The sequence below is a fragment of the Calypte anna genome, chromosome 12, assembly GCF_003957555.1.
Source record: "Calypte anna isolate BGI_N300 chromosome 12, bCalAnn1_v1.p, whole genome shotgun sequence".
NCBI classification, from domain to species: Eukaryota; Metazoa; Chordata; class Aves; order Apodiformes; family Trochilidae; genus Calypte; species Calypte anna.
Window position 1 is genome coordinate 18,328,823 of NC_044258.1, and position 24,339 is coordinate 18,353,161.

At 40.0% G+C, this 24,339-nt stretch overlaps 1 protein-coding gene across 1 annotated transcript in view; it reads right to left on the minus strand.

Moving 5' to 3' along the window:
• Positions 1 to 24,339, minus strand: part of LOC103535134 (contactin-3) — a 52,390-nt gene that overhangs the window by 7,871 nt on the left and 20,180 nt on the right. Inside the window, exons 6-14 of the mRNA XM_030458670.1 lie at positions 19,471 to 19,607; positions 17,197 to 17,326; positions 15,845 to 15,995; positions 6,695 to 6,822; positions 5,101 to 5,276; positions 1,981 to 2,098; positions 1,198 to 1,356; positions 949 to 1,098; positions 191 to 261 (exon numbers count right to left, since the gene is read on the minus strand). Of these exons, the coding sequence (XP_030314530.1) occupies positions 191 to 261; positions 949 to 1,098; positions 1,198 to 1,356; positions 1,981 to 2,098; positions 5,101 to 5,276; positions 6,695 to 6,822; positions 15,845 to 15,995; positions 17,197 to 17,326; positions 19,471 to 19,607 (1,220 nt within the window). The remainder of the gene's footprint in view (positions 1 to 190; positions 262 to 948; positions 1,099 to 1,197; positions 1,357 to 1,980; positions 2,099 to 5,100; positions 5,277 to 6,694; positions 6,823 to 15,844; positions 15,996 to 17,196; positions 17,327 to 19,470; positions 19,608 to 24,339) is intronic.

Here is a 24,339-nt window from a genome sequence, read left to right on the forward strand (position 1 = left end):
ATTGCTGTCTAGCACAGTAACACATGAAAGCAGAGGGGAAGGGGAATGTGCAGAGCTCAGGGTGTTACCCAGCACAGATCCAGCCTGGAGGAGAAGCTGCTGCAGCCAGGGAAAATTCCTCTTTTTAAGAAGAGTTTTTGCATGAAAACCAATCATCTCTCTGAAGAAAACTGCTTGCCAGAATACTTACATCCCATGTTATGACCAGTTCAGACCTGCTGCCTCCTCCCCCACTGACTTCAGAGGGGGGGATTTCGGGAGCTGTGAAAAGGAAAGGTAGAGCTGTCTGCAGAGGGTAGAGACCAGAGACCACATCATACCATGTTAACCTCACAAGCTCACCCAATTGCATTCATCTTGCTTTTGTAAATCAAGGTAAAGCCTTTTGAGCCAGGCAGATGTTTTTCTGAGCACCTGCAGAACCTCCCGAGCTCACAGGCTGAACCCTGTCTGCTAATACTGAGGACCTTGGGAAGTGTCACATTTTTTAATAAGTAGGGTTAACTTATGCATAGGTATTGGCAATGGCCTTATCCCAGGTAAACTCCTGGGGGTTTAATTGTTGTGTTCTTCTAAGCCACATGCTTGTTATACAGGGAAGGTGTACACTGATCAAACACAAGGAGAAGAAAAAAAACAAACAACTGTTAAAATTAACCTCTTTCCATCTATTAATACCTTCAGACTCTGCAGCACTGCCTGAACTGACAGACTTTGGCATTCTCAATGCAGTTTGAATGTATTTAGATGTTATGCTTCTGTGATGTTCAGTAATGCAACACAAACTTTCTCAAAGCTAAATGGAAAAATCATAACCAAACTCTTACAGCCTTTTATATTTGGTGGCAATTCCAAGCTTGTTTGCAAAGGGCCAAGGGTATGACTGCTCCTTTTTTTTGTTAATATTCAAGACTCTTACATGAAAAACAAATAGAAGAACCCACTAACCTGCCTCTTCAGTTCTTACTTTTTCTGAGGGTAAACTAGGTTCTCCACCTCCTATTTTGTTACTGGCAACTACACGAAATTCATATTCAACCCAAGGATTTAAATCCACTACTGTGGTTGTGAAGGTTTTTCCATCGATCACATCTGGAACTATTAAAAACAAAAATGAGAGAAACAATGGAAAATAAGAACATCATGTCCCTGGTTGAAAAGATTCCAACAGAACCTGGAACAAAAACTGTGTCTTACCTGTGGTAACTCGCTGCCAGCCAACTGAAAAAGGTGTCCTGGCTTGTATGGTGTAAGTGGTTACTGGGCTGTGATTATCTGTCCCTTCTTGCCAGGAGATCTGAGCTGTGGTATCAGTTATTTCATCCACTTTCACGTGTTCTGGGGGCCCAGGTGAGCCTGGAACCAAATTGAAAAAGACTCAATATTTTGTAAAGCCAGGAACCAGATTGCAAAAGACTATTATGTTTTGTAAAGCCAGGACCCTGGCACTCACAGTGTATGGATTCTTGCTTTGTAAGTGCTATGGGAGGAAGAAAACAACCCAGCTTGGCATAAGAACACTTGTAATTTTTGTTTTACCTTCACTAAACTTAAGTCTGGTCCCTCTCTCTTGCCAATGCCTTACTTTAGTCCTTTTTCAATCTACAAGTACATCTCTGTAGTGTGTATCTACAGCTGTTTCACTGTACAATCACTGCAGTGATTTTTCAGCCCAACATCTGATCAGCACCCTGAGCAGCAATTCAGTCAGGGAAGCTTTCTGCTGCCTCCTGAAAAAGCCTGATTCTGGGCATCCTGGTAAAAATGCTGAGTTTTGTCTCATTTACACCAGCAAAGGGGGTTGAAGCAACTCTCATTCCCTCTCAACAGTGACTTGTAGGACTGTCAGAGAGAAAAGATGTGAAGCCAAGATTTTTTTTTTTTTTTTTGGGTCTTGTAATCTACAGCATAATTGATTTTGTAATCTATATACACAAAAGTTAAAAACCATGATTGATGGTAACTGAAGCTGGAATTTACCTCGGACAATGAGGTCAGCTGCAGATGCTACACTGTCTACTTCTGTCTTCACCATGCAAACATATTTGCCACTGTGTTTCAGCTGGATGTTTCTAATCATTAAATCTCCTGAAGAACTCTGTAGAAATACAAAGGTGTTATTAGCACACATGCCATGTGAAAGCAAAGAGGCAGCTGTAAATGGAAAAGGAATCAGTCAAAAATGTTGAAGATAAAGTTGCTCAATAACTGCACTGGCAGCCAGCTTGGAGGATTGCAAGTTATTACTGCAAATTTATTGCAAATTTCTCTTTTGTTTTTTAATTGACTGGAGAATTCAACATCAACTTGTCTTGTGGGTACTTCCAGCTACTCTGACCACGGGACTGATTCTTGAGCACACAGTAGTTGGGATAAAGGGGAAGATTCTGGAGTTTATTTTAATCTCGGTGAAAAAAAAAAAACGTTTCCAACCATTTTATTCTTTTTCTTTTTTTTTTTTTTTTGTGCTCACACCCATTCTTTCAGCATTATGTCTCACTTCTTTCTTCAACACAAGCTGAAAACAGCTCTGTCTGATTCCCTGTGTGTGTAAACACAAAGCCTGGTCTTTTATGAGACCACCACTGTTAGCATTTGCAGGCCAATTCAGCCCTGATTGCCCACAATACCTTAGAAGTTGTGTCTAAGGCAATCTAAAATCCATCTTCTTGATGGGAAGTGGATATTCAGGGAATGACCCACAGCAGCACTGCCTGCTCACAAGGAAATGCTGAATACTCACAAGGAAATGCTGAATTTGTTTTAACAGACTGAAACATCTCAACAAACGCATCTCAACATCTCCAGCAAGGAGAGTAACTGGATGCTAAATAAAAACCACCTAAAAATTAACACTGCATTGAAATGATTTGTGGATATTTTGGGAAAGAAGCCCAAAGAAACACAGAAACTTGCAGCAGAAAAAAGCTACAACACACAAGGGACCCTCAGCAGTATCCACAACTTTTGCCTACCCAGATTAAGTCTTTGTCAGCATGGACAGTGCCAGGTGACAGGAAGGTCACCTCCTTTTTTTTCTCAGCTGCTGAAGTGGTTTTTGCCTCTCCTGACTCTGTAACCACCTCAGCCATTGCTGGCCTCTAGAAGCAGGTGATACCCAGAGCATTTGAGAGGCAATCTGTTCAAAATTTTGGGATCTGCCTGGTTTGCCATACTCTTTATATAAATCATCTGTCTAACAGAAAAATAAAAAGAGCAGTAAGGCAGTGTTACATCCTATATTTTTCTAACCATCTGGAAGTCCAGGTGGTGGTCCCTGTAACATTCCCACTAGTGCTACATGTTGGAGACCTCAGGCATGCATGGCAGGGACTTCCTAAGACATCATTACACAGAACTCCATCCATTCAAAAAATTATTTTCCTTCTGCCCCGTTTCCTACCAAGAAAGCCAAAGTTATTTTTGCACAAATGTTTTCATTTAACAAACACACACTGCAACTGTTGGAAGGCTCAGAACATATTTATGCTTATTAACTTACCATGACCTGCATAGAAGGGCAGATAAAGTTATTTCACTGACCTTAAAGGGATACAAAGCCCATAATATATTTTTGGTGATCTCATGGTAACCTATGAAGTCATCTACTAATGAGCTTCAATCCCTCTTTACATGAATAAGAAGACTTTTATGTCTATATTCCATAAGGCTCCCAAATTTTGTCCTTTATGACAAATTTCCAAGTAAAATGGTCAATATTCAGAGCTCTGAGTTAGCAAGTACTCACTTGGATTCTTCCTCACCACTGACTGAGAATTTCTTGTTAAAAAAACTTGTTGATTTTTATTTTTCTTTCTTTTTTTTTTTTTTTTCCATCACAGGAAAAAAAAAGACACCTAACCATGGCTTTGATTTGGAATTATGCCTGTTGTTTCTTTCATGAAAAAGCTGGAATTTTTAGTGAGAAAAATTACTGCATTTTCCAGTCATCTTATGAAATCTTAATTGAGCCAGTAAAACTGTCAGGTTCAGGTTTTGGTATGTTTTTAACCTTTCCTTTCTAATACTACTATTTGCCTATACAACCAGAGTACAGCTGGGGGAAATAATCCTAAATAAATAAAGTCCATGTAGCAATACTGGAAGGTAACAGGCTATGAAATCAGAGCTCTCCCATTACAGCATGACAGATGGTCAGTTCCTAATTCTCCAAACATTTCTGTGCAAATGTACATGATATATGAATATCTTATGGCCCCTACAAGGAAACCTCATCATCTCCACATGCACTTGTATTTAATCAATTGCAAACTGCAGAACAGGCTGTGTGTTTGGTGCCTACTGATTAAATGCTAAATCTTTCAAGGCTTCAGAGGCAAAAAAAGAAAAAAGGTGCTGAAATGTCTGTTCCACAGGCAGTAGTGTCTAACCCTCTCCTACGCCTCTAAAGCAGGAAATCTGGCAAGAATATGTTAAAATGAAACTTTATGAAGGCATATAATGGCCAGTTTCCTGCTGATGCTCAGCTGTTTGTTTTGTTACCACTTGGCCTTGGCTTGCACTATAATAAAGGCCGTTTGCTGTAATTGATTTCATTCTCTTGATACAGCCTTCATCTGTCTGAATGCTTTGCTTTTCATGTTTGGATTAGAAGGCTAAACTCTGAAAAGCATTAATGTCACCACCCCCCCAGGCAGCATCTCTGCAGAGGAAATATTTAATGAGAGAGATGGTTTGTCACCCAAGGAGGCACAGACAGAACGTTGAGGAATACAAGTGCAGGGAGTGTGAGGAAAGATGGGAGGATTTTGTACAGATTTAGGCTGAAGCTCACAAAGTCTGCATCAAGATAACCTTTTATCACTGGTGTTTTTGGGTTTTTTTAATGAGATCTTGGGGGAAATCATGCTGAACCAGATGCACAGATGGAGGTAGGAACTTCCAGTACTTCAAGTCTAAAATACAAGGTGCCTGCACAGTGGTTCCAGGCAGCAACTGGTTCAATGGCTGATTTCCCTCCAAGAAAATCTTACTCAAAAGAGAAGGAACATCTCATTTTTACCATGGTGAAAAAGAAAAAAAAGAGTAAGGCTGTCTGTGCTGCATAAGGCAAGTGAAGGGAAGGTGTCTGCTACTTACCCCTCCCACCTTCTCAAAGTGAGAAGCATCTCTCTTGAAGTCTGTGAGTGTTCCATTGAAATACCAGGTGAAGCTGATGTCCAGGATGGGGTCATGCTGAACCTGGCAAGGCAAGACAACACTTTCTCCAACAGTGACATCCATGTTGGAAGGTGCCAAAATGATCCTGGTTGGTTCTGTGGAGAGCAAAAATATCAGTAACAGGATTCCAGTACTGCTGTGATTTCCTTGCTGCTAATGTTCTACCAAGTTTTTCAACTCTGATTGATGATGACCACTTCAAATTATGCAGTTGGACTAGAAATGCCCAACCCCTCTGGTGGGAGCACATTGTGTCCTTGCACATTTCCCAGTGGGAGCTCCTCAGCTCTGAAAAGGTAGATGTGAACCTGCTGTGTGCAGGCAAATAGGCTGCACACAGCTAAAGGCAGTGCAGCAAGGAAATTACTCTTCTAGCAATAACCCCTGTGTTTTTGGAGCAGGAAACTGCAGTAGCAGCCACTGGGAAGATTAAGAGGTGGGAGTGAGAAAAAGAGCTGGTAAATCTGGAAACTAGAAGAAATTCACAGAGGGTAGGATAGGATAAGTTGGGTATTTGCGTCCGTGTATCACAGAGAACATAAATTGTGGCTTTAGCTGCTTATTCCAGAATTATTCTGGATTCCAGAATCAGGCTAATAGAGAAAAAATTCTAGTACTGTAAATACTGTAAAAGTAAATTTTCATTCTAGAAATCCTTTGTCTATAATTCAATTATTTGTATGTAGAAGGGCCATGAGTCACCTAGGAGCAGAGGCTGAAAATGCAAAGCTGTTAATTCACTGAACAAAGTAATTCTGTTTGGGTCCATGAGATACAGAGGGTATGCATCCCAGTATGAGATTAGATAACTCTTAAGTTTGGAAAACCTTTCAGATAGTCTTTAAAAAGAGAATATCAAGAGAAAAGAGTTTTCAGCTACACTTCACAGACCACTTGTCCTTTTAATCCAGTATCTTCCATTGCAGCTAGGAATGGATGGCTTAGAGGAGGGACAAGAACCCTTTTAACAGCAATTATGTACACAATTCCCTTTTGAAACACTTTATATTTTACTGCTTGTGAGTCCCTCAATGCTCCTGCAGCTGGAGTTTCTGCCATATCTTTTTTCCATAAGCAAAGTTAGTTCCTTAGGGCAAAACAGACTGGATTGAAATATAAGAATACCTCAAGGATTTTTAATTCCCACAATTTTTTTCTCCCACAAATTTAAAAAAAGCAAAAAAAACCCAACCCTAAACAACAACTTAAAAGCCTAATTGGATTATTTAGTATTTAGATAAGTGAAAGAGGGGAGGTAAGTGTTCATCAGCACTCCCTCACATCAGAGGATTATCTCGGTCAAAGAGACAAAAACCCCCTGGGTTTTCTTCATCTACTGAAAGATCTACAACACATATCCTTTTATCTTCAAATATTATTAAATATGTAACTTCTCAAGCTTTTTCCTTTCCCCACACATGGTGGTACATTATTTTTCAATAAGAAACTCAGAGCTTGCACTTCAATGTGTGTGGACTCCCTGGTGCTCCTTCCTTCCTTCCACCCCACCTACCTGTAACTATTAAATTTGTTGAGCCACTGGCTGTCCCAAACTGGTTTGTTGCCAGGCACGTGTAGCTTCCAGCATCAGCTTTGGTCACATTGGCTATCCTTAGTCCTCCATCCTTTAAGAACATGATTCTAAAAATATTAAAAAAAAGATTTCAAAAGTTGCAGAATTGCTTGGTGGACAAAAAGCTTTACTTACTCATCCTGTGACCTCAGAAAATCCATCAGTTACCAACCTGTCTGAAAATCATCTGGCCACATACTGACAATATCCAAATTTCAACCCACCCACAATATTACTCCCCATTTGGGACACCTATGTGTGGAGCTAATGTTCAAGATAAGTACATGTGCACATGTATGTTTGTGTGTGTTGTGAGAAATCCCATCTTAGCTCCATCTTTTCCAGCTGCACTAATTGAAATTAGAGTGATTTTCAACTGGAATATGTTGTTTACCTCATGCAGTCTTGCATGGTGACTTTGGAATAGGAGTTGATCATTATTAGGACAATGCAATGGGGGTTTCCAGGAGCAATCCACATTTTGCACTTCCCAGGGCTGGTGTGCAGAAGCCCAACACTGAGCCAGCAGCTCACTTGCACAACTGACTCTCTGGAGCAGGATTCAGCCCATCCAAGTGTCAGCTCAGGGCTTGTTCAGCAAGCAAACAGAGCCCTAATGCTGTCACTGCCTTCTGTCTGCATTTATCACCTACAGTGAGCAGGAGTGACCTGGTGGAAGGGCTTGGAGGCAAGAAAACTCCCTCCCATCCCACACAAACCCCACCAGTGAGAGTTACATCTAATGGCCAGGTAGCAGGGAACAAAGCAGAAAGGTGTCTGTAAAAAGTGTGGACAAAACCCAAGTTGCATTACTGATGGAGACAGCCTGACCCCTGCATCCCAGCAGCAGGGATGACAGCCTATAAGGCAGCTCTGGTGAGATGGAAAGGTAAGGCAGACCTGACTCCCTTCTTTCTGGTTCTCCCATCTGTCATACCCTGAGATGCAGGACCTTCTGCCAGGTCCTAAGATAACCTGGGGCAGCCCTAGAAGATAACCAGCTCCCCTAGGATAACCTGGAGTAACCATTCAACTCCAACTCACTGTGTAAGCAGGGTGCTTGCTTGAAAAAGAAAAAAAGTTTCTTCTTGTTTTTGGCATTCACAGGCTGCATCCACAGCTGGGTGTGTGAAAGCCCTGATGAAGGACATTGCAAGCTGAAACCACAGCACTGGCTGCAGGAGAAGTCCTGGGAAGACTTTTAGGACTGCAGGCAGGAATGGCTGAGACACACCTGGTGAAGGCACCATCTTTAATTGCATTGCTGGACCTGAAGTTGGCCCATAAAAGGTATATGCTTCAGTAAGTAACTGTCATTAATTATTTATATTGATTAGACTATAAATAATACAGTGCTGCTATAGCTTGTTGGTTGGTTGGTTGGTTTGGGTTTTTTAAGCCAGTTTATCTGAGTCCATATTTCAGAGAATAATTCAGCTGGCAAAGAAGGGCAGCAAAACCTAAGTCTGGCATTGGGTTGGATGGGTTCACTGATCTTAATCTTCACCTTTAACTCCTCTGATCCTCCCAAACCACGTTCCCTGCCCACAGACCATGGTGGTGTCTACCATGGCTCTGCAGTTATGTTGCTCTTAGCAGCAAATTCACCTCATCCACATGGAGATTCCATTGAAATGCCTGAAAGCAGGAGTCTGGATTCCTTCCACAGCCCCACTGGGATCACACAGCTCTTTACAATGAAACATACTCAAAAAACAAGCACAACTTTTGATTATTTTCCTTAATTATTCTCAATTGCATTTTATATTTCCTTAAAGGAAGTGTTGCAACACTCAGTGCTGCCTCCACAATCCATTTCCTTTGGGTAAAGGTGATGCAACCACCAAATGAACAGGTAAATTAGAACAAGTCACCTTGTTAGGATGACAAAAACATCTTATATTTGGGGGATAAAATGAGTTATAAAGAGAAATACATCTGGAAGTAACCATCTCTGGTTACTCTTTAGTTGCCCTCTTCCAGAGCCTGAGCCAAAGGGGTTCATCCATGGGTTCTGTCAGTGCTGACCCTCCTGAGGTTTAGGAACTTGATCTGGAAAATCCAGAAGGAGTATTTGGCTGTACTTCATATTAGAGGGAACATTTATAATTAAATCTGACCGTGTGGTTTGTAAGTATTTTAAATGTCTTATGGACATGACTAATACATTTTATAGGTAATTAAATGACATCAATAAAAGGTGTAAAAATAAATCAGTTCTGGTTGTTGGCAAGCTACTGAGTTGTTGGACTCTCTGGCTGTGTATTTTGAAAGGTTTGTACTGCATCATCTACTTTGAAGCAGTTTCCAGTAGAAAAAATGAAATACCAAATAAATACCCTGCAGTGCTGACAATGCCAGAGATCAAAACAAGGAAAAAATAGGATTGGGGTTTAAACCATTAAATGTCTATTGTTTAATTACAATAAATCATCTTTTGAGTGCTCTGAGCTACCTGTAATTCTAGCTTGCTTAAAATAATTAAGCAGTAGGCTTCCTAAAACCCAGATATAATTAAGAATGAGGGTTTTTTTTTTTCAGAATTCAAAACAACAACAAAAAAAAAAAAAAAAAAAAAAAAAAAAAAAAAAGTATTGTCAAAATAAAAGCTTTACTGGTAAATTAAAAAGAGAAACCCTTTAATTTTTCAATTATAAAACAGTAAATGCAGCACAGCCTATGAAAACACTAAAGCCAGAAATAGCTATACCCCTTCCTGATGAAACATCAGGCAAAGTAAAGCTTTTAGTATACTTTAAATGATTAGATACTCACTGACTGTGATAAAACAAATGTCCTGAGGCTGATCCATTGCCAGGAAGGGATCTGGATCTCTGACACAAAAGAAAACCCCACATCCTTGGGCACACAAGAGCTTTTCCAATACATTTTGCTGAAGGCTGACAATTTTCAAAGTGAGTTCTGCACACTTCTGATGCACTGGCAAATGGCAGAAACTTGTAGCCCCATCAAAATAGAGAGAATGGGTGGAATAATGCTTTGGCACATACCCATTTACACAGCTGAGGAGTGGTTTAGGAGCTATTTGGTCATTAGATCAAAACATCATTGATAAAATCATCATCTCTTGAGCACAGAGGGATTCACTGACTTCAGGGTTCCTGTCTTGAGAAGTCCATAAAGGCAAAGCTGAGAATCTTCCTGTGCCACCCAAAGCAGGAGGGTGCATTTGGCATTACAGAGCTCCCAGGCAGCTGAGACACTTCAGTGGGGTCACAGCTTCCATTAATTCTGCCCAGTATGTCAGGTTTTATAATGCCAGCCAATTTTGCTATTAGTTATCAGAGTCATCACTGACCATGGAGAAACCCAAGTGTGAAACGAGCACAGGTACTTCTTACACTGATCAGTTCTTTTACTGCACCAAATTTACATATTTACAAGGATTGAAACAAAGATCACCTGGACAAGTGCTGCTCCAGGATGCCCATCTGAGATCTGTCAACTTCAGTATCTGTGGTGTAGAATATCCCAGCTATTCTGCATTCACTGTCCCTGTACCTCCTTGCTCAGAAAACTGGGATAGAATTATCTGGAGGTTTTCAGAGTTTTACCTTGCTGACCAGGATCTTGTTAAATTGTAAAGTTGGTGCTGAACAATCACACCCAGGACTAAGGACCAGAAAATGCCTGAGGATGCTGCCTCTTGAAATTTAGAGTCATTAATGCAACTGTTAATGAATGCAAATTTGCTCTTCTCCCTGTAACAATACTTGATTACTAAAATAATAGAAATAATCAAAGTAATCACTGCCTTTTATATTTGTTAGATTACTCAGCAGAAAAGCCAGCTATTTCAGATCCTTATAGATATGATAATAACCAGACACACACTGCTTTCCAGTTCACATCATTTCAGTACAAAGAACAGTGGAAAAGTGCCTCAAACCTGCCTCTTAAAATATCAATCAAATTCCAACTAAACCTAGATTAATTAACAGGAAAGTCAGTGGAAAAAAAAAACACAAAACCAAAACTCCTACTGAATACTTATAAGTAGATTTGCTTCTTTACACATCATGGCATTTCTAACTGCAATGTAAAATGAAATAAAAATACTTAAATCAAATTGTAGTGAAGACAAAACCAGTACTGCTACTTCTCAGAATCTTGCAACATTTCATCAGGAATTATTTCTCCTCTTTCCTCATGAATCTGACATCACTTTGCCACGGTTAAAGATGCTGAAACTGGAGACTTTCAAGAGAATTGCACTGGAATGTCTTTTAGGGAGGATAAGGTTTGCAGGATTTTTTCTAGTCTGGGTGAATCTAGAAGCATCCAGGAATAAAGGTGGATTTGCAGGTGAAGCCCCACTCCATGTGATCTCAAAATCCCTGGCATTGATTTGTTTCCAGGCTGTTTCTCAGCCAGCAGCACAGGACCCAACCTGCAGCAACTCTCTAGTACTCTATATCAATTAAAAATCATATTGATATATACACCTCATAAACAAATCTTTAAAGGGGTTATTATCTCATTTGCAGCATATTTTGGTAGGTCTTCTAGCTTTGCTGAGTTAAACTAGTATCAAGTATATTTAACCTTGGTTTAAATACTGAATTTTGCTTTTTTTTTTGAGGACAAAAGAGAAGTAAAAGCTCATCTGATCTGCCAGTCTTTAAAGACAAGGATTCTTGCTGATTCTTTATTATTATACTCATTGTATCACCCAAAATTATTACTTTCAAAGATCCAACACTGCATTCTGGTAGGAAGCATTTCTTCCTTTTGTACATAAAGAATTTCATTCCTATTTTCTGTCTCCTGCATATTTGACAGTGCAATGTGCTTTCCTCTCTGCTTTCCACAGCTCTTTCCTGTCTTTCCTTACTTAAGATTTTCTAATAATAAAAAGCACACATTTTGCAAAACTATCAGGAAGCAAGATTGCATTCTTCAGCAAGGGATTTCCCAGTCCAGAGCTCATGAATCCATTTTGAATTATATTTTCTTCCCTCCACAAGACAAATCATATTCAGCTCATTTGATTAAAATTTACTGAGTCATTATCCAATACTGAAAATGCAGCACCATTTAAAAATAAATTCTGAATACAGTGCCATCAAAATGAAAATCTTTCAGGCTTTACTAAAGTGATGTGGTCAGTGCCTCCAGAGAAACATAAGTTGTGTTAGCAGGAATACACTGAAATAATGGAGTATTTGTGCTTCATTTTCACTATTCAAGTTTGAGTCCTTTTTAAAACATTGACTTTATCCATGGTGCTGCATTTCTGTGATGTTTTCACTTTTAGAGCTGACATTAACAACGACTTCCACCCTCAAGGAAAAGCCTCTGAGGTTTCCAGAAACCTTCCCAGTTCAGGTCCAGCCCAAACCAGCATAACCTTACTCTGGAATCTCTAAGAGAGTGCTGGAGCAATGTGCTGGCACACCCCAAAAAGAGGACACATTCCAACATTTATGGATATTTACATGAAAAAAATAAAACCAAACTACAACATAATGCTGTTCCCCTTCTCTACCAACACTGAGTAACCCCACCACACCAAAGAAAAACCTACCAAAATCATCATGACCATGGATTTAACTGTGAGCCTGAACCCTGCTGGAGCTCTGGAATCCCCCACCACTCCAAGAGGCAAAGAGGATGCTGGATCCCTCTGGCCAGCATCACCTCTTTTGGGGAGCTCATTCCTTCCTTTTTCTGCAATTCAGACACCCTCCTCCCCACCATTAGAAATGGTTGAAAAAATGTCCTGCTAATTGGAAACCCCTTCCTGAATTGCAACAATTGTACAACTGCAAGAAATTAATGAATTGCAATTATTCATAGCAGACAGTAATGAACTCCAGAGCTTTCTGCAAAGAATTGCATTTCTGCTTTTCTCTGAGGGTGAGTGTACTTCATTTAGATAAATTCAGGATTATTGGCTTGTTATTGTGCTGCTTCTGAAAGCCATGCACAGTGTGCTGTCACTGTGTAGTAGGAAAGACTTTGGGTCACATTTTGGAAATCCCTGCACTTTGCAGAACTAAAAGCCATAATTTATGTCCATAAATCCAGGCAGGCAGCACTGTGCATGCTCAGTGCATTTTTCAAAAATTAACCATTGCTTCCTTTGTCCTGATACCATCACCACAAATGAAATATCTGGGTGCTGCTTCTGAAGGGCAACCCAAAGCAACCAGTAAGAGCTGATCTGATCCCTACCCAGAGGGAAGCTCCCAAAGAAGGGCACGAGTGGTGGTGGGAATGCTCTTCTCCTGGATCTGTGTGGAGCCCTTCAAGGTCCAGACATACCTGGCAGCTTTGAATATGATGAATCAAACCTTCAGGGTTTTGGTTTTTGTTTTGAAGGCTGATGACAGGCAGCTCCAACAGGCAGGAATGGGAAGGATGCCATTCTTCCTGCCTGATTTTTTATAAAAATGGCATGTGGACGAAAAAAAAAAAAAAAAGAGGAATTTTCCAAAAAGGAGAAAATCAGGTGCTATGAACTCCTGTAGATGCTTTACCAAAAGCAAGGACAAAAAGAATCATCAAAAAGAAACAGGTTTCACAAAAGCTTGAGAGATCCCTGTGTTACACACTTATTTATCAGTTTGATGATGTCAGATGATGGGAGGTTTCATGTATAAAGAAAACTGAACTTTGTTCTTTTGAGAGGGGTTTTTCTTGCTTGCAGATGCACAGCCAGTGAGCCAGGCTGTGGTACCACGTCAAGCTCTATAATGACAGATGCCTCATCTTCTGCCAAAATGCTGCATTTGACAATACTTAACACTTGAACACATGAAAAACACTGTGTTCCCTGGGAAGAAAGAGCCAGAGATGTACAAATCAAGATGACAGCAAGTGCCCAAACCTTTTGGGTACCAGGAGAGAGCTCCAGTGTTAGGATGGAGTGAGTAATGGTCTCAATCAAAGCCTCTCAAAATTTCACTTGTATTTGGTAGCATCTTCTGTGTTTAGAAATGTCCAAAGAAAAGCACAAGGTGATGCTTTACAGGAACAGGACTAGAAGAGTTTCACCTGGTTCACACACTCAGCTTCCTAATGATAGACTCAGCTTTGTACCAGCTAACCCAAAGTCCCAGAGAAGGAGGGATAGATCCATGAATCACAGCACACTGAGTTGGGAATCCACCTTCAGAAACAAAGGTTCAGTTTCCTCAGTCTCATGTCTGGACTTTTGGATGCATCTGTGGTGCCACTGTCCCTCTTGTCACTAGAAGGTGACACCAGCACTGCCAGAGGAGAGCCCAGCAGCCACCTTGCCCTCACTGCTCTGCAGCTCTTGCTGGGACTGCAGTCTGGATCTAACTCAAGATATTCCAGCAAGCAGCTGCAGAAAGCCTGACCTCAGGGCACACTAAAATCCCCAATAGTTACTCTGCTCCTCAAAGCTTTTACAGCCTGTACTGACTGCTGCAGTGCTGCAGCTGGAATGTCCAAAATACCACCCTGCCCACTTTCATGCCAAACCAGATCTGTCACTGCCTGTATTACACCTTTCACCCAAGGTTGGTTTTTTTCCCCCTTTTTCCAGTTCATCACCTGCAACCCCCAGTCTATGCACATACTGGCATGGGAAACAAAAAGGTGGAAAAGGCAGTAATCCCTAATGCTGGAGGGATGCAAAGCAAGAGAGGGGGTAGAACACTCCTGTACATTTCAATTATACAATTTAATCAGTAGCCTTGTGCAAGTTTAGCTTATGACTAATTCAATAATGCTTTAATGGGTACTGCTGGAAAAGATGTTTACATGTTGCTGGAAGTGAAGAGGTGAGAACAGAGGTGATTCACAAACTCTCCACTGAGAATTACCAACACCAAGACACCATCAGGTAAGCACTAAAGAAACTGCAACCTGCATTAACTGGTAGATGAACTTCATGGTGCTTGAAAAGAACCTAAAAGTGTGTTTTAATTTTCTTTTCCTGTTTTAATCTCAACAACAGGCACATAAAATTAAGTTTATGTATGAAGAATACATTAATAATAAGTACATATCTCTCACTCTTTTGCACACCTCTTGGTTTTTCCTGAACTCATACAATCATAATCTTTTCAGTTGCTGCATATATTCCAGATATATTGGACTCCAGATATATTGGACACCCCTCTAAATACTTTCACCCCCATCCCTCACATTTACCTCTACTACATGTTTCTGACTGGAGATGATCAGTGCTTGATACAATATCCCAGGCAATTAATTTTTGTAATGGCATAACAAAATTTTACAAGGTATTTTCTGTTCTGTCCCATCCATATCACCACTCTATTATTTAATCTGCACACCAAGCAGATGTTTCATTGAGCCCCCTGTGCTCAGTGATGCTCCTGCCACCTCCCAAAGTGTTCACAGTTAATTTGCAACACTTGGATACAAGCAGTTGTACAGTTTTGCTTTTTCTTTCCTAGGTGTATTACACATTTGTATTGATTTTTCACCTGTCATCATTCAGCTCAAGTGTTTGGGTTTATGAGGTCCATTTTGCAGTCCCTTGGAAAACCTTTTTTTTTTTTTTTTAATGTGCATGTGTCACCTATGATTTTGAATCATCTTTTTAATAACTTTTCTCATAAACTCAGTAATAGAACAGTAAAAATCAAAGTATTAGAATAGTAAAAGTGCTCCTCTGGACCTCCCAATTATTAACTTTGGCCAACTGCAATTTTTTTTTCTTTTTAAATCTCCTGTTTTCTCTCAGGGCCATTATCACCATGGCTTTACCATGGCTCATCTGCCTCCTTGCCAGCATCTTCAGAAGATTTTGTTGAAGTATTGTTTTATAAGCTTTACATTTCCAGTTCTTTATGAGTACCTGCTTCTCTCTAAAGCAGGCCAAACTCTACATTAAGCTGAAAATAAAAGCTGGCCCTTGACCTTAAGGAAAGATAATATGCATGCAGTCTCAGCGCTCAGACACAATGACAATTAAAAAGCAATCAAATAACCCCCTTCAGCTAGACAGATGTCAGAGGGACTTTACAACTCTTTGAATTTACAGACCAGACTATTACATAAAAGGACATACATAAAAGGAAGATTTTCTTTAGAGATGTAAACAAATAAACCAATAGAACTTGGTACCTTTCATTTTCGCGTAGCTGCTCACCTCCCTTCTTCCAGAAGCATTTGGCCTTAGGGGAAGCTTTGGGTTTGCACTCAAAATCAACTGTGCTGCCTATTTGTACCTGGATCAGTTTCTTCATTGGATTCTTGGAAAAATCTGGTGCAGAAGCTGTAACAGAAGGGATAGTAATAGTTAAATGAAGCACCTTCAACTAGATCAATTATACTGCTATTTACCACTGACATGATGCTTCTCAGCTTCCAAACATAATTAGGGACATGAATTTGTTAATTCAACCAGATCATCTATTGGACAATTGTGTGTTTTTCCTCCTTACACTGGCAGGGAAGTGAAGGCTCAGTTGTGCAGAGCACATCACCTAATGAAGCATACACAGAAGATGACAGTGACTTCACCTGAGCTGAAGCTCAGTGAACCCAAGGGGCGTTCAGCAGATGCCTGACTTGGAGCTTTGCTGAGATGTGTGCACATGAGTGGCCCAAGCCCAGGGAGGGCAGTCAGCACAAGCAGCCTCATTAAAACTCAAGGAACTGCTTGGCTTCTAGTTTTGTGTGAGAGTGCAATGTCAGCTCAGATTTAGGTGACAGCATTACAGCCCAACTCATTCTGAACGGGCACGGTTCACATCAGGTAACCACGTGGCTTCCATCCATATTAAAACTGAGCTTCTTTGGGAGGAAATTCAGTATTTTAGGAGAGGAAGGTTGAAGGAACAGTCTGCTCAGCGACTGTAACCTTAGCTATAGAAAGAAAACAAAACTCATGTCCTCAAAAGTGTTCTCAGAGGCTTTGTCTGGAGTCTCTTTGCCAGAGGTAGAAATCACACAAGCGTATGAGCTCACAAGACAGTCATGAGTTCAGTGCTTCCCTCAAACAGTTCTCACTATTTCAGACTCCATCAGAAGCTGTTCAAATGGCTGAATGACAATTCCTTGTCCCCTCCATCAAGAGAGACTGCTCACAAGAGCAGCCCATTGCTTTTAAATGACTTGGCTCCCCTGGGTGCAGGAGGTGAGAGCACCTGAATGATGTGCTGAGCCAGGGCTGCCTCCAGCCCCTGTGAGCACTTTTATCTTTGGGCCTGTGTCCAAGCCCCCATCTCTGCTCTCCCTCTAATTAATAATTTAGCTGTGTACTGTTTTAAAGCAATAAATGACTGGGCTGCAAATCCTCTGGAAGAAAATGTGGCAATTCCTTGGCACTGCAGGTAAAGATGTGAGGTCGACAAAAATGTTTGGTTTGGTGACAGCAGCTGAATGACTTAAATTTGAGATCACAGTGAGGGGAAAGGGGTGTGGAGAGGGAGAGTAAGGTTTGTGTTTTAGTGACAAAAAAAGGAAAATCTTACCTACAACCCTGAGCTCTGCACTCGAATAGATGACACCATGTTTATTTTCAGCTATGCATTGGTATCTGCCAGAATCTGTCAGATTTAGATTTGATATTGTGAGTGCACCATTTTCAATTTGGATCCTTCCCTGAATATTAAGAAAAATATCTTTATTGATGATATATTTCCTGTGAAAAATTTAAAATAAGTAAGAAATAGAAATAGGACAGCATAAACACAAAAATGGGGTAAATGTAGCAGCATAGTCATGAGAACAGTTCTAAAATAAGTGGCAAGACTGCATCAGGGTATGGCAACAGTGATCAGATATGGAGCCTTGTCAACACCACGTATGAAATCTATTCTCCAAACTTGCTCTGTTTCACAGAGGCTTTATAATCTCAAAAATCTTTGCATTTCCCCAGAAAAATGAACAAAATTGTCTGAGGCTGCTCATGGCAGAGGAGAGAATCCAAACTCTACAGATGGCACTGGCATTTCACACGAGGCAGAGATTTCACAAATGCCATTTGCTAATGAGCTCTCTGTAATACTATGCAGAAAAAATTCCAAGAGTCATTAAGTGGAAGACACACATTTAAGTGCTTTAGAGCTGACAAAACTACTGGAGTACAGGGATCTTCCCACTTAGCCTATTTTTGGAAAGCTCCAGGAATGCAGGAAGAAGTGACTAATTTGAAGGATGGAGTGGCAGGAACTTGTGAGAAAAGAAACCTGGAGAGAGATTAACAAACCAAAAGAACAAACTATTTGCTCAGAAACATTTTCTATTCTTTTTTTTCAGCAGAAGTGTTTAACAAACCAGTGGGACATGGCTCAGTACCCTTTTCTTAAGGCTATTTAGGGGCATCCAGGACAGTTTAGCTTCTTCCTTGGTAAGTCCCTTCCCAGTTTATTGCAAGGTGCTCAACAAGTTAAACAAAGCACAAAATCCCAAAAAGGAACCAACCTAAATCTTGATTTTCTCTCTCTAGCATCCCAAGCTGCTCTTCTTACTCCTCCTAACAAAAGATGCATTTCTGGAGAAGGCATCTAAGGGAGGAGAAGGGGAACTAAGCAGATTTTGGGGGGGATTTTTTGCTGGAAGATTTTCTTCTTCCAGCATGAAGAAGAATTATTGCAGGGAAGGAGCTGAAGGCACTGATCATAACAGACAGAGAACTCCTGTTGTCTCCTCAGCACTGGCTTTCATAGAGTAAGTCCTACCATTTACAGCCCTTCTGTGTTTCCAGAGTAAGTCACCCTTGTGCTGTACATCATGCCAGGAGGCAGGACACCAATGCTCAGAAGTGGAGAAATGGGCTGACTGAATGAGAGAAGGTATTTTTGTAGTTACTGAGCTAGAAAAGAGTATTACCTGAGTGACATTGTGTGATATGGTAACAATGCTCTTAAATCACTGAGATGAGATCTTGGACTCCCTCACTTAACCTGTCCACAAAACAAGGCCATTCCTTTTAGTGAGCACATAACTATAGCCCTCTGAACACTAAGAAATGGTTTGCAGTGCTTTGATCATTTCTCATTGCCATTCACTTCAGCACTCACTCTTTCTTCTCCAACTCTGGGTGCCAACAAGGCATTGGCCAAGGGGAAAACCCCTTCCTGCAAGGAGGTAGTGCCCAGGGTTTACATTGCTGATAACCTCAGGTGTCAGTTTTCCCAATGAAGCAGTGAGAATTCAAATCAAACTGGGTTTCAGATGCCTTTCTGAAGGCATCTGCATTTCTGGTCTAGAGGACAAAAAATCTCACCTTTTTTCCTCTTTTTCCTGTCACCAAATCCATTACTTTCCATTGAAGCAAATACTTATGATGCATTGCTGCTCATATTTCACTCTTTGCACCAAGTAATGGTGTCCTGTGAAGATTTAGGATTTTTGTCTTTCTTCCTTTAGAAGTTCAAAAATGTTTTCTTATTGCCAGTAATGAAATGCCAGTAGCAAGTATAACAGAATAGTTTTAAGTTCTCTCTCATTTATAGATGTTAATGTATGACTTCCTTCTCCAGTATTTCCTTATATATATACTTATTGTGTGGTTCTATCACTGCTTTTAAATCTCCTTTTAGCTGGGGTATTTTTGGTCAACCTGATTTCTCTCTGTATTTCTGGTGTTGCAGCTTTTGAAGTTTCCTTCTGGGTGCTCTTGACAAGCATGTGAAAAACATACCAAAGATTCCTCATGACTAATTACATGGATTTTTATGAACTGCCATAGTTATATACTGTTGATTTTATATAGCATCATGTTTCCCAGACTGGAACATTACCTCTATTGACAGCTGGTCTCCATTCTTCAGCCACCTATATGATGGTTTGGGCTTCCCACTTGCTCTGCAATCCCAGTATAAGGTGTCTTCTACAGCAATCTCAACATCTTTTATTGTCTGGATCCAGTGAGGTTTTGCTGTGGATAAAACAAGCATCAACAACTCAGATTCCAACATCTTCTTGCTCCACATGAGGATCTAAGGGTTAATTCCTGTGGCACAGAGATTCTCCCTGGTTCTGCATCACATCCCCTGATGAAAGAAATTCCTCACTCATCCTTCTAAACATGTTTATTACAAGCAGTAAACCAAAAGAGAATTGAGAGTAGAGATCACTAAAGCTGAACTAGTGAAACCAGGATGGAAATCAGCAGTGATTAAACACAGCTCTGAACAGGAGGGAGATGTGAGATAAAGAAATTAGTGGTGATGCTGGAAATTAAACAGTTCATGCAGCTACATAATCAAATTAATACAGAAATGAATCATTTTAAGTCCTAAAAAAACATAGTTTTTTTGTCAGCCTTAGTTCTGAATACCACTTGAACTGTTCTGTAATTCTAGGCAATACTTCACCCAAGGAACACCTGGGGATGAGACTGGTTTGAAAGCTTTAGTCTTACCATTTGAAAGATGCAAATTAGAATACAGCTTTAAGAAAGTCCATAAAAATAACTATATTTTGATGTATTAACACCTTCTATACTTCAGAATTATCGAAAATACAATTTAAACTGTAAAAAGAGAGTTTTTAACAGCTGTTACAGCTTTCAGAGGGTAAAAAAAGAATAGCTCACTTGGCAAATAAACATCACTGCATGAAGACAATGGCAGTTAATTCCTTTTGTGCTATTTCACACAACAGCTTTACAGCTTATTTGTGTGAATTTTCTTTGCATTTGTTCAATTTGCTATAAAGTTTTAAATCTTAATATAAGCTGTTTCTCCAAGAAAAGAGAGATTCTGGGCATTGCATGTGAAGAAAACAGATAAAAAGTAAACTTGGTTGAAAATATATAGCTAAGGCAAAGGAATTTTCCAGGGCTGACTCCCTTAAAGATATTCCTAAATCCATAATTTAGGAAACTCCCCTAAGACACTCAGATCAAAACAAGTAGATTAGAAAAGAAACCCCAAAAAAAACCTGCCGTGGTGATATGGGCAATTATTATTACTTAATAGATGAGTTCTGGAAGCACAGAATCTGAATTCCTATTGAATTCCTCCTACAATGGAGTTACACCAACCATTAATTCAGAGCAGGGAAATGAATAACTTGGTGGCCACAAGGGAAGAGTGTGGGACAGCCAAGAGCTGAGCCCATTCCACAGCCACGGGCACAGGACCAGCACATCAAGGGTTGGATGAGAGCTGCTCTTCATTCCATTAAAAAAGAAGCTTTCTTTTCTAGCATCCAGATTTGCTCTCCATCACAGCTTCTGCAGTACAGCAGAGGATCAGCACAATAAAGTACAGCACCAAATCTTTTATGAGAGCAAGAATTAATACTAATTATGACTTCTTTATAAATACTGAGGATTAGCTTCTCGCAGGAGAGCTTTACTACTGTGTATTCATTGAGGTATTAGTGTAGGAGGTCTTGGAATTCAACCAGTATTTGCTAACAGCAAAACCTTGTGTTACTCCTTTGGTTTTGCACATCCCTTATACCCCACGAGGATTAACACCTTTCCCATCTGGGGATCATAGAATTTTTACACTCTCTTTATGAAGCTCAGCTCTAAAAGATGGGATAACCTGATCTTCGTGTCAGACAGATGTCCTGTCTTACTGATTCTCATTTTGGTTGCATCTTGAGAGTTCACGTTGTAACACTGGGGTGAAGGAAGAGCCATTGCTTTCTCTCACATTGGCATTTGGCACAATTGCTCCACGTGTGTCAAGGGGAGGAAAGCTCAGGACTCCACCTCCATGTGCTTCCTGCACTTCACACACCTAAATATTTATGCAGCAAGAACAGGCATTGAATTATTGATGGATCCACACATGTGCAATATTTCACATCTGCTGCCTGTCTCCCCTTGAAAGGAGGTTAAATACAGACTATTTTCAAGTTCAAGATCTTGCATTCAATTCCATTAATGAAAAAAACCAATATTGTCTACACCATAGATCTTAATTTTAGGACTTGTTATGTCAGACATTTTTTACAGAAGGGTTTCCCAAGTCTCCACAGTTAGATATGATGAAGTGGGTCTCTTTGGAAAGCATGGGAGCAAGACATCCACTCCAAACAGAAATGAACTGAATAGAGCTTCCTAACCCTCAGTGTGAGAAAATCATGGTGCTTCTTCATTGGCAGGAGATGTAATTTTCTATAAGATAGCTCCTATTTTCCTTAAATTACTGAAGAAGAAATTCAGCAAGAAAGAAAACCACCCTTCTCAATCTGCCATGTCTCAAAGTTTTTTAAAAAAAGGCTATAAAAAAAAAAAAACCTGTCTGAAAATGAAGAGTTCAACCAACCAGTTCAGAATTAAAAAGACATCTAAACAGGGGCTATTTCCAGCTGGAAATATTCCTCTTAATACTCTGAATTTTGGCCAAGGTAAAGATAAACCACCCTACAGCATCTGCAGACAGCAGGCCCTGTATCAGGAGATCCAAACACCCTCAGCATCATGTCCCAAGCCCAACACTGCCCTTTTTATGGAGCTGTGCCTGGCTGGACCTAAATGATTCAATATATGGCTTGGTTCCTCTGAAGGTCTCATCACTATTAGGCAAAAATACCTGCTTAGAACATCTGGTGCCACCAGCTCTGCCATCTCTGTGCTTCTGAAGAAGGACTGGTGATGATGATGAGAACAAAGCCTCATCTCTCCTGGGTCTATTGGCATAGTGGGTAACTTAGATCTTGCCAAGGAGACACCATTCCTTCCTCCTTAAGCAAGGAATAGGCAACTTATGTTAATTAAAATGAAAAGAAAAAAAAAAAAAGGTGATGTCCCTGTAAGGTGAGGAGCTGGAAGTTAATTTTAATGGAGTCTGTATTGCAGGGTTTGAGGCTGTGACAGGAATCTACATTGTGTGATCACATTTACAATTCTCAGGAACTTGCTTCATGAAAGATTCATCTGAAACTCCCTCAGGACAAGATACTTGTAGGTGAGTGATTTTCTGAAGAAGGTCATCTGTCAGCCTCCTGGTCAGTCACTTGGAAAAGCACCAGCCTGTATTTTGCTCCACTTGCTTTGGCCTAAAATCTTCCTTGCAATACTCATGGTCCCACAGGCAAGTGTGTAACTTCAGAAAACTCTTTATCCCAGTGAGAAGACTCAGTTATATTTTTATTTTCTTTTTTTTTTAGTGGCTACAATCACCCTTTTCTTCCAGCTAATTAGGCCAGGCAGAACTTCCTGAAGAAAAGAAGAAAACAACTAAGGCACCATTCTAAGAAAACATTCCAGGAGACCTCTGTAGGTCTCAAGGAAAGGAAGAACCTTTTTTTTAGGCTAAGAAACCCTTCACTATGGGTTCTGGGGGTTGAAGTGAAGAAATCCAACTGCAGTGGGATGAACTGGGGGAACTGGGATGAAGATCTTGGAAGCAGTGGCTTCTACTCTGGATCTTCCAGAACAGTTCCCATCTGGAGCTTGCATGGTAAGATCCAGTCTGATCACAGCCCTGTCTTTGAAAATTACTGTAAGAAAACTGGGTTGGAAATCTCCTTTGAAAATACCTGGGAAATAAATCAGAGCCAAAATAAATTTTTTTGAACTATGGAAGCTGGGGTTAAAAAAAAACCAAACAAACCAAAACCAAGCAGGAAATGTAACCTTCATTTTTCTAGGTAGTGCATCTGGGAGTCAGGCTATGACATTCATACTGATGCTTACAGCAATGATGAACCTTATTTTGTCTCAAAACTCCAAATGACTTTAACCATGATTTATTTTTTTTCTGATAAAACAACTGGACCTATAAAAGCACCTAACACATCCCTGAAGATGTCCATGACTGATTTCCATTCAAAAATAAAAATGCTCACAAGCAAGAGGCAAATGCTGCATCACAGGGAAAGTTTTAGTATGTGAAGAAAGATGAAAAAATTGTCTTTGAAGCAAGGCAATTAAATTATTAGACAGAATCAACAATTAAACTCTAGGTTGATCAAATTCAGCAGCTCCTTGGTATTATTTAGTCATGTATAGTTTTATAGTTAATGAAGACATCTCCAGGATAGAGTCAGGATATCAGGCAAAAGCTTTAAACAGTGAATGTCTTCCATGTAGATGAATAATGGAGTTTTTGGAAAAAAATGGGTGGTACATGATTACCAAAATAATTAACCAAATATCCAAATATTTTTTTAAGCACTTATGTAGACTGCATGTATTATTAGCAGGAGATTTGCTTTTCTGGGACAGACCACCACTGCACAAGAAAAGGTTCATTTTACCATGGTACCACCAAGCAATGAGCTCCATAAAATCAGCATGTGCTAATTAAAAATATATTTTTTCCAAGTAATCTTTAACTACTTCCTTAGTGTCTGTCTACCATGCTACATGTTTAATTGCATCTTAAAATACAAAAATTGAATTTTTTCCTCTCTTCTCATTTTTCCACACCATGAAAAACCTGCATGAATCCTTTCTTATCCTATTTTCTCCTTATGGAAAGGGCCAATAGTGATGATGAATGAATATAAAGTGAAAGAAGTTATTTATATATTCATGTTTTATATTAAATCAAAGTTAGATAATCTTGTCCTATTTTTAGCACATTCTGAAATTCCCTGAGGAGAAAAACAAATGCTGGAACTGTACAAATGACAATAAACTGAGCATTTGATGTTGGGCTTTTTCTGAGAAAATCCATCATGGGGAAAAAGGAAGATTAATA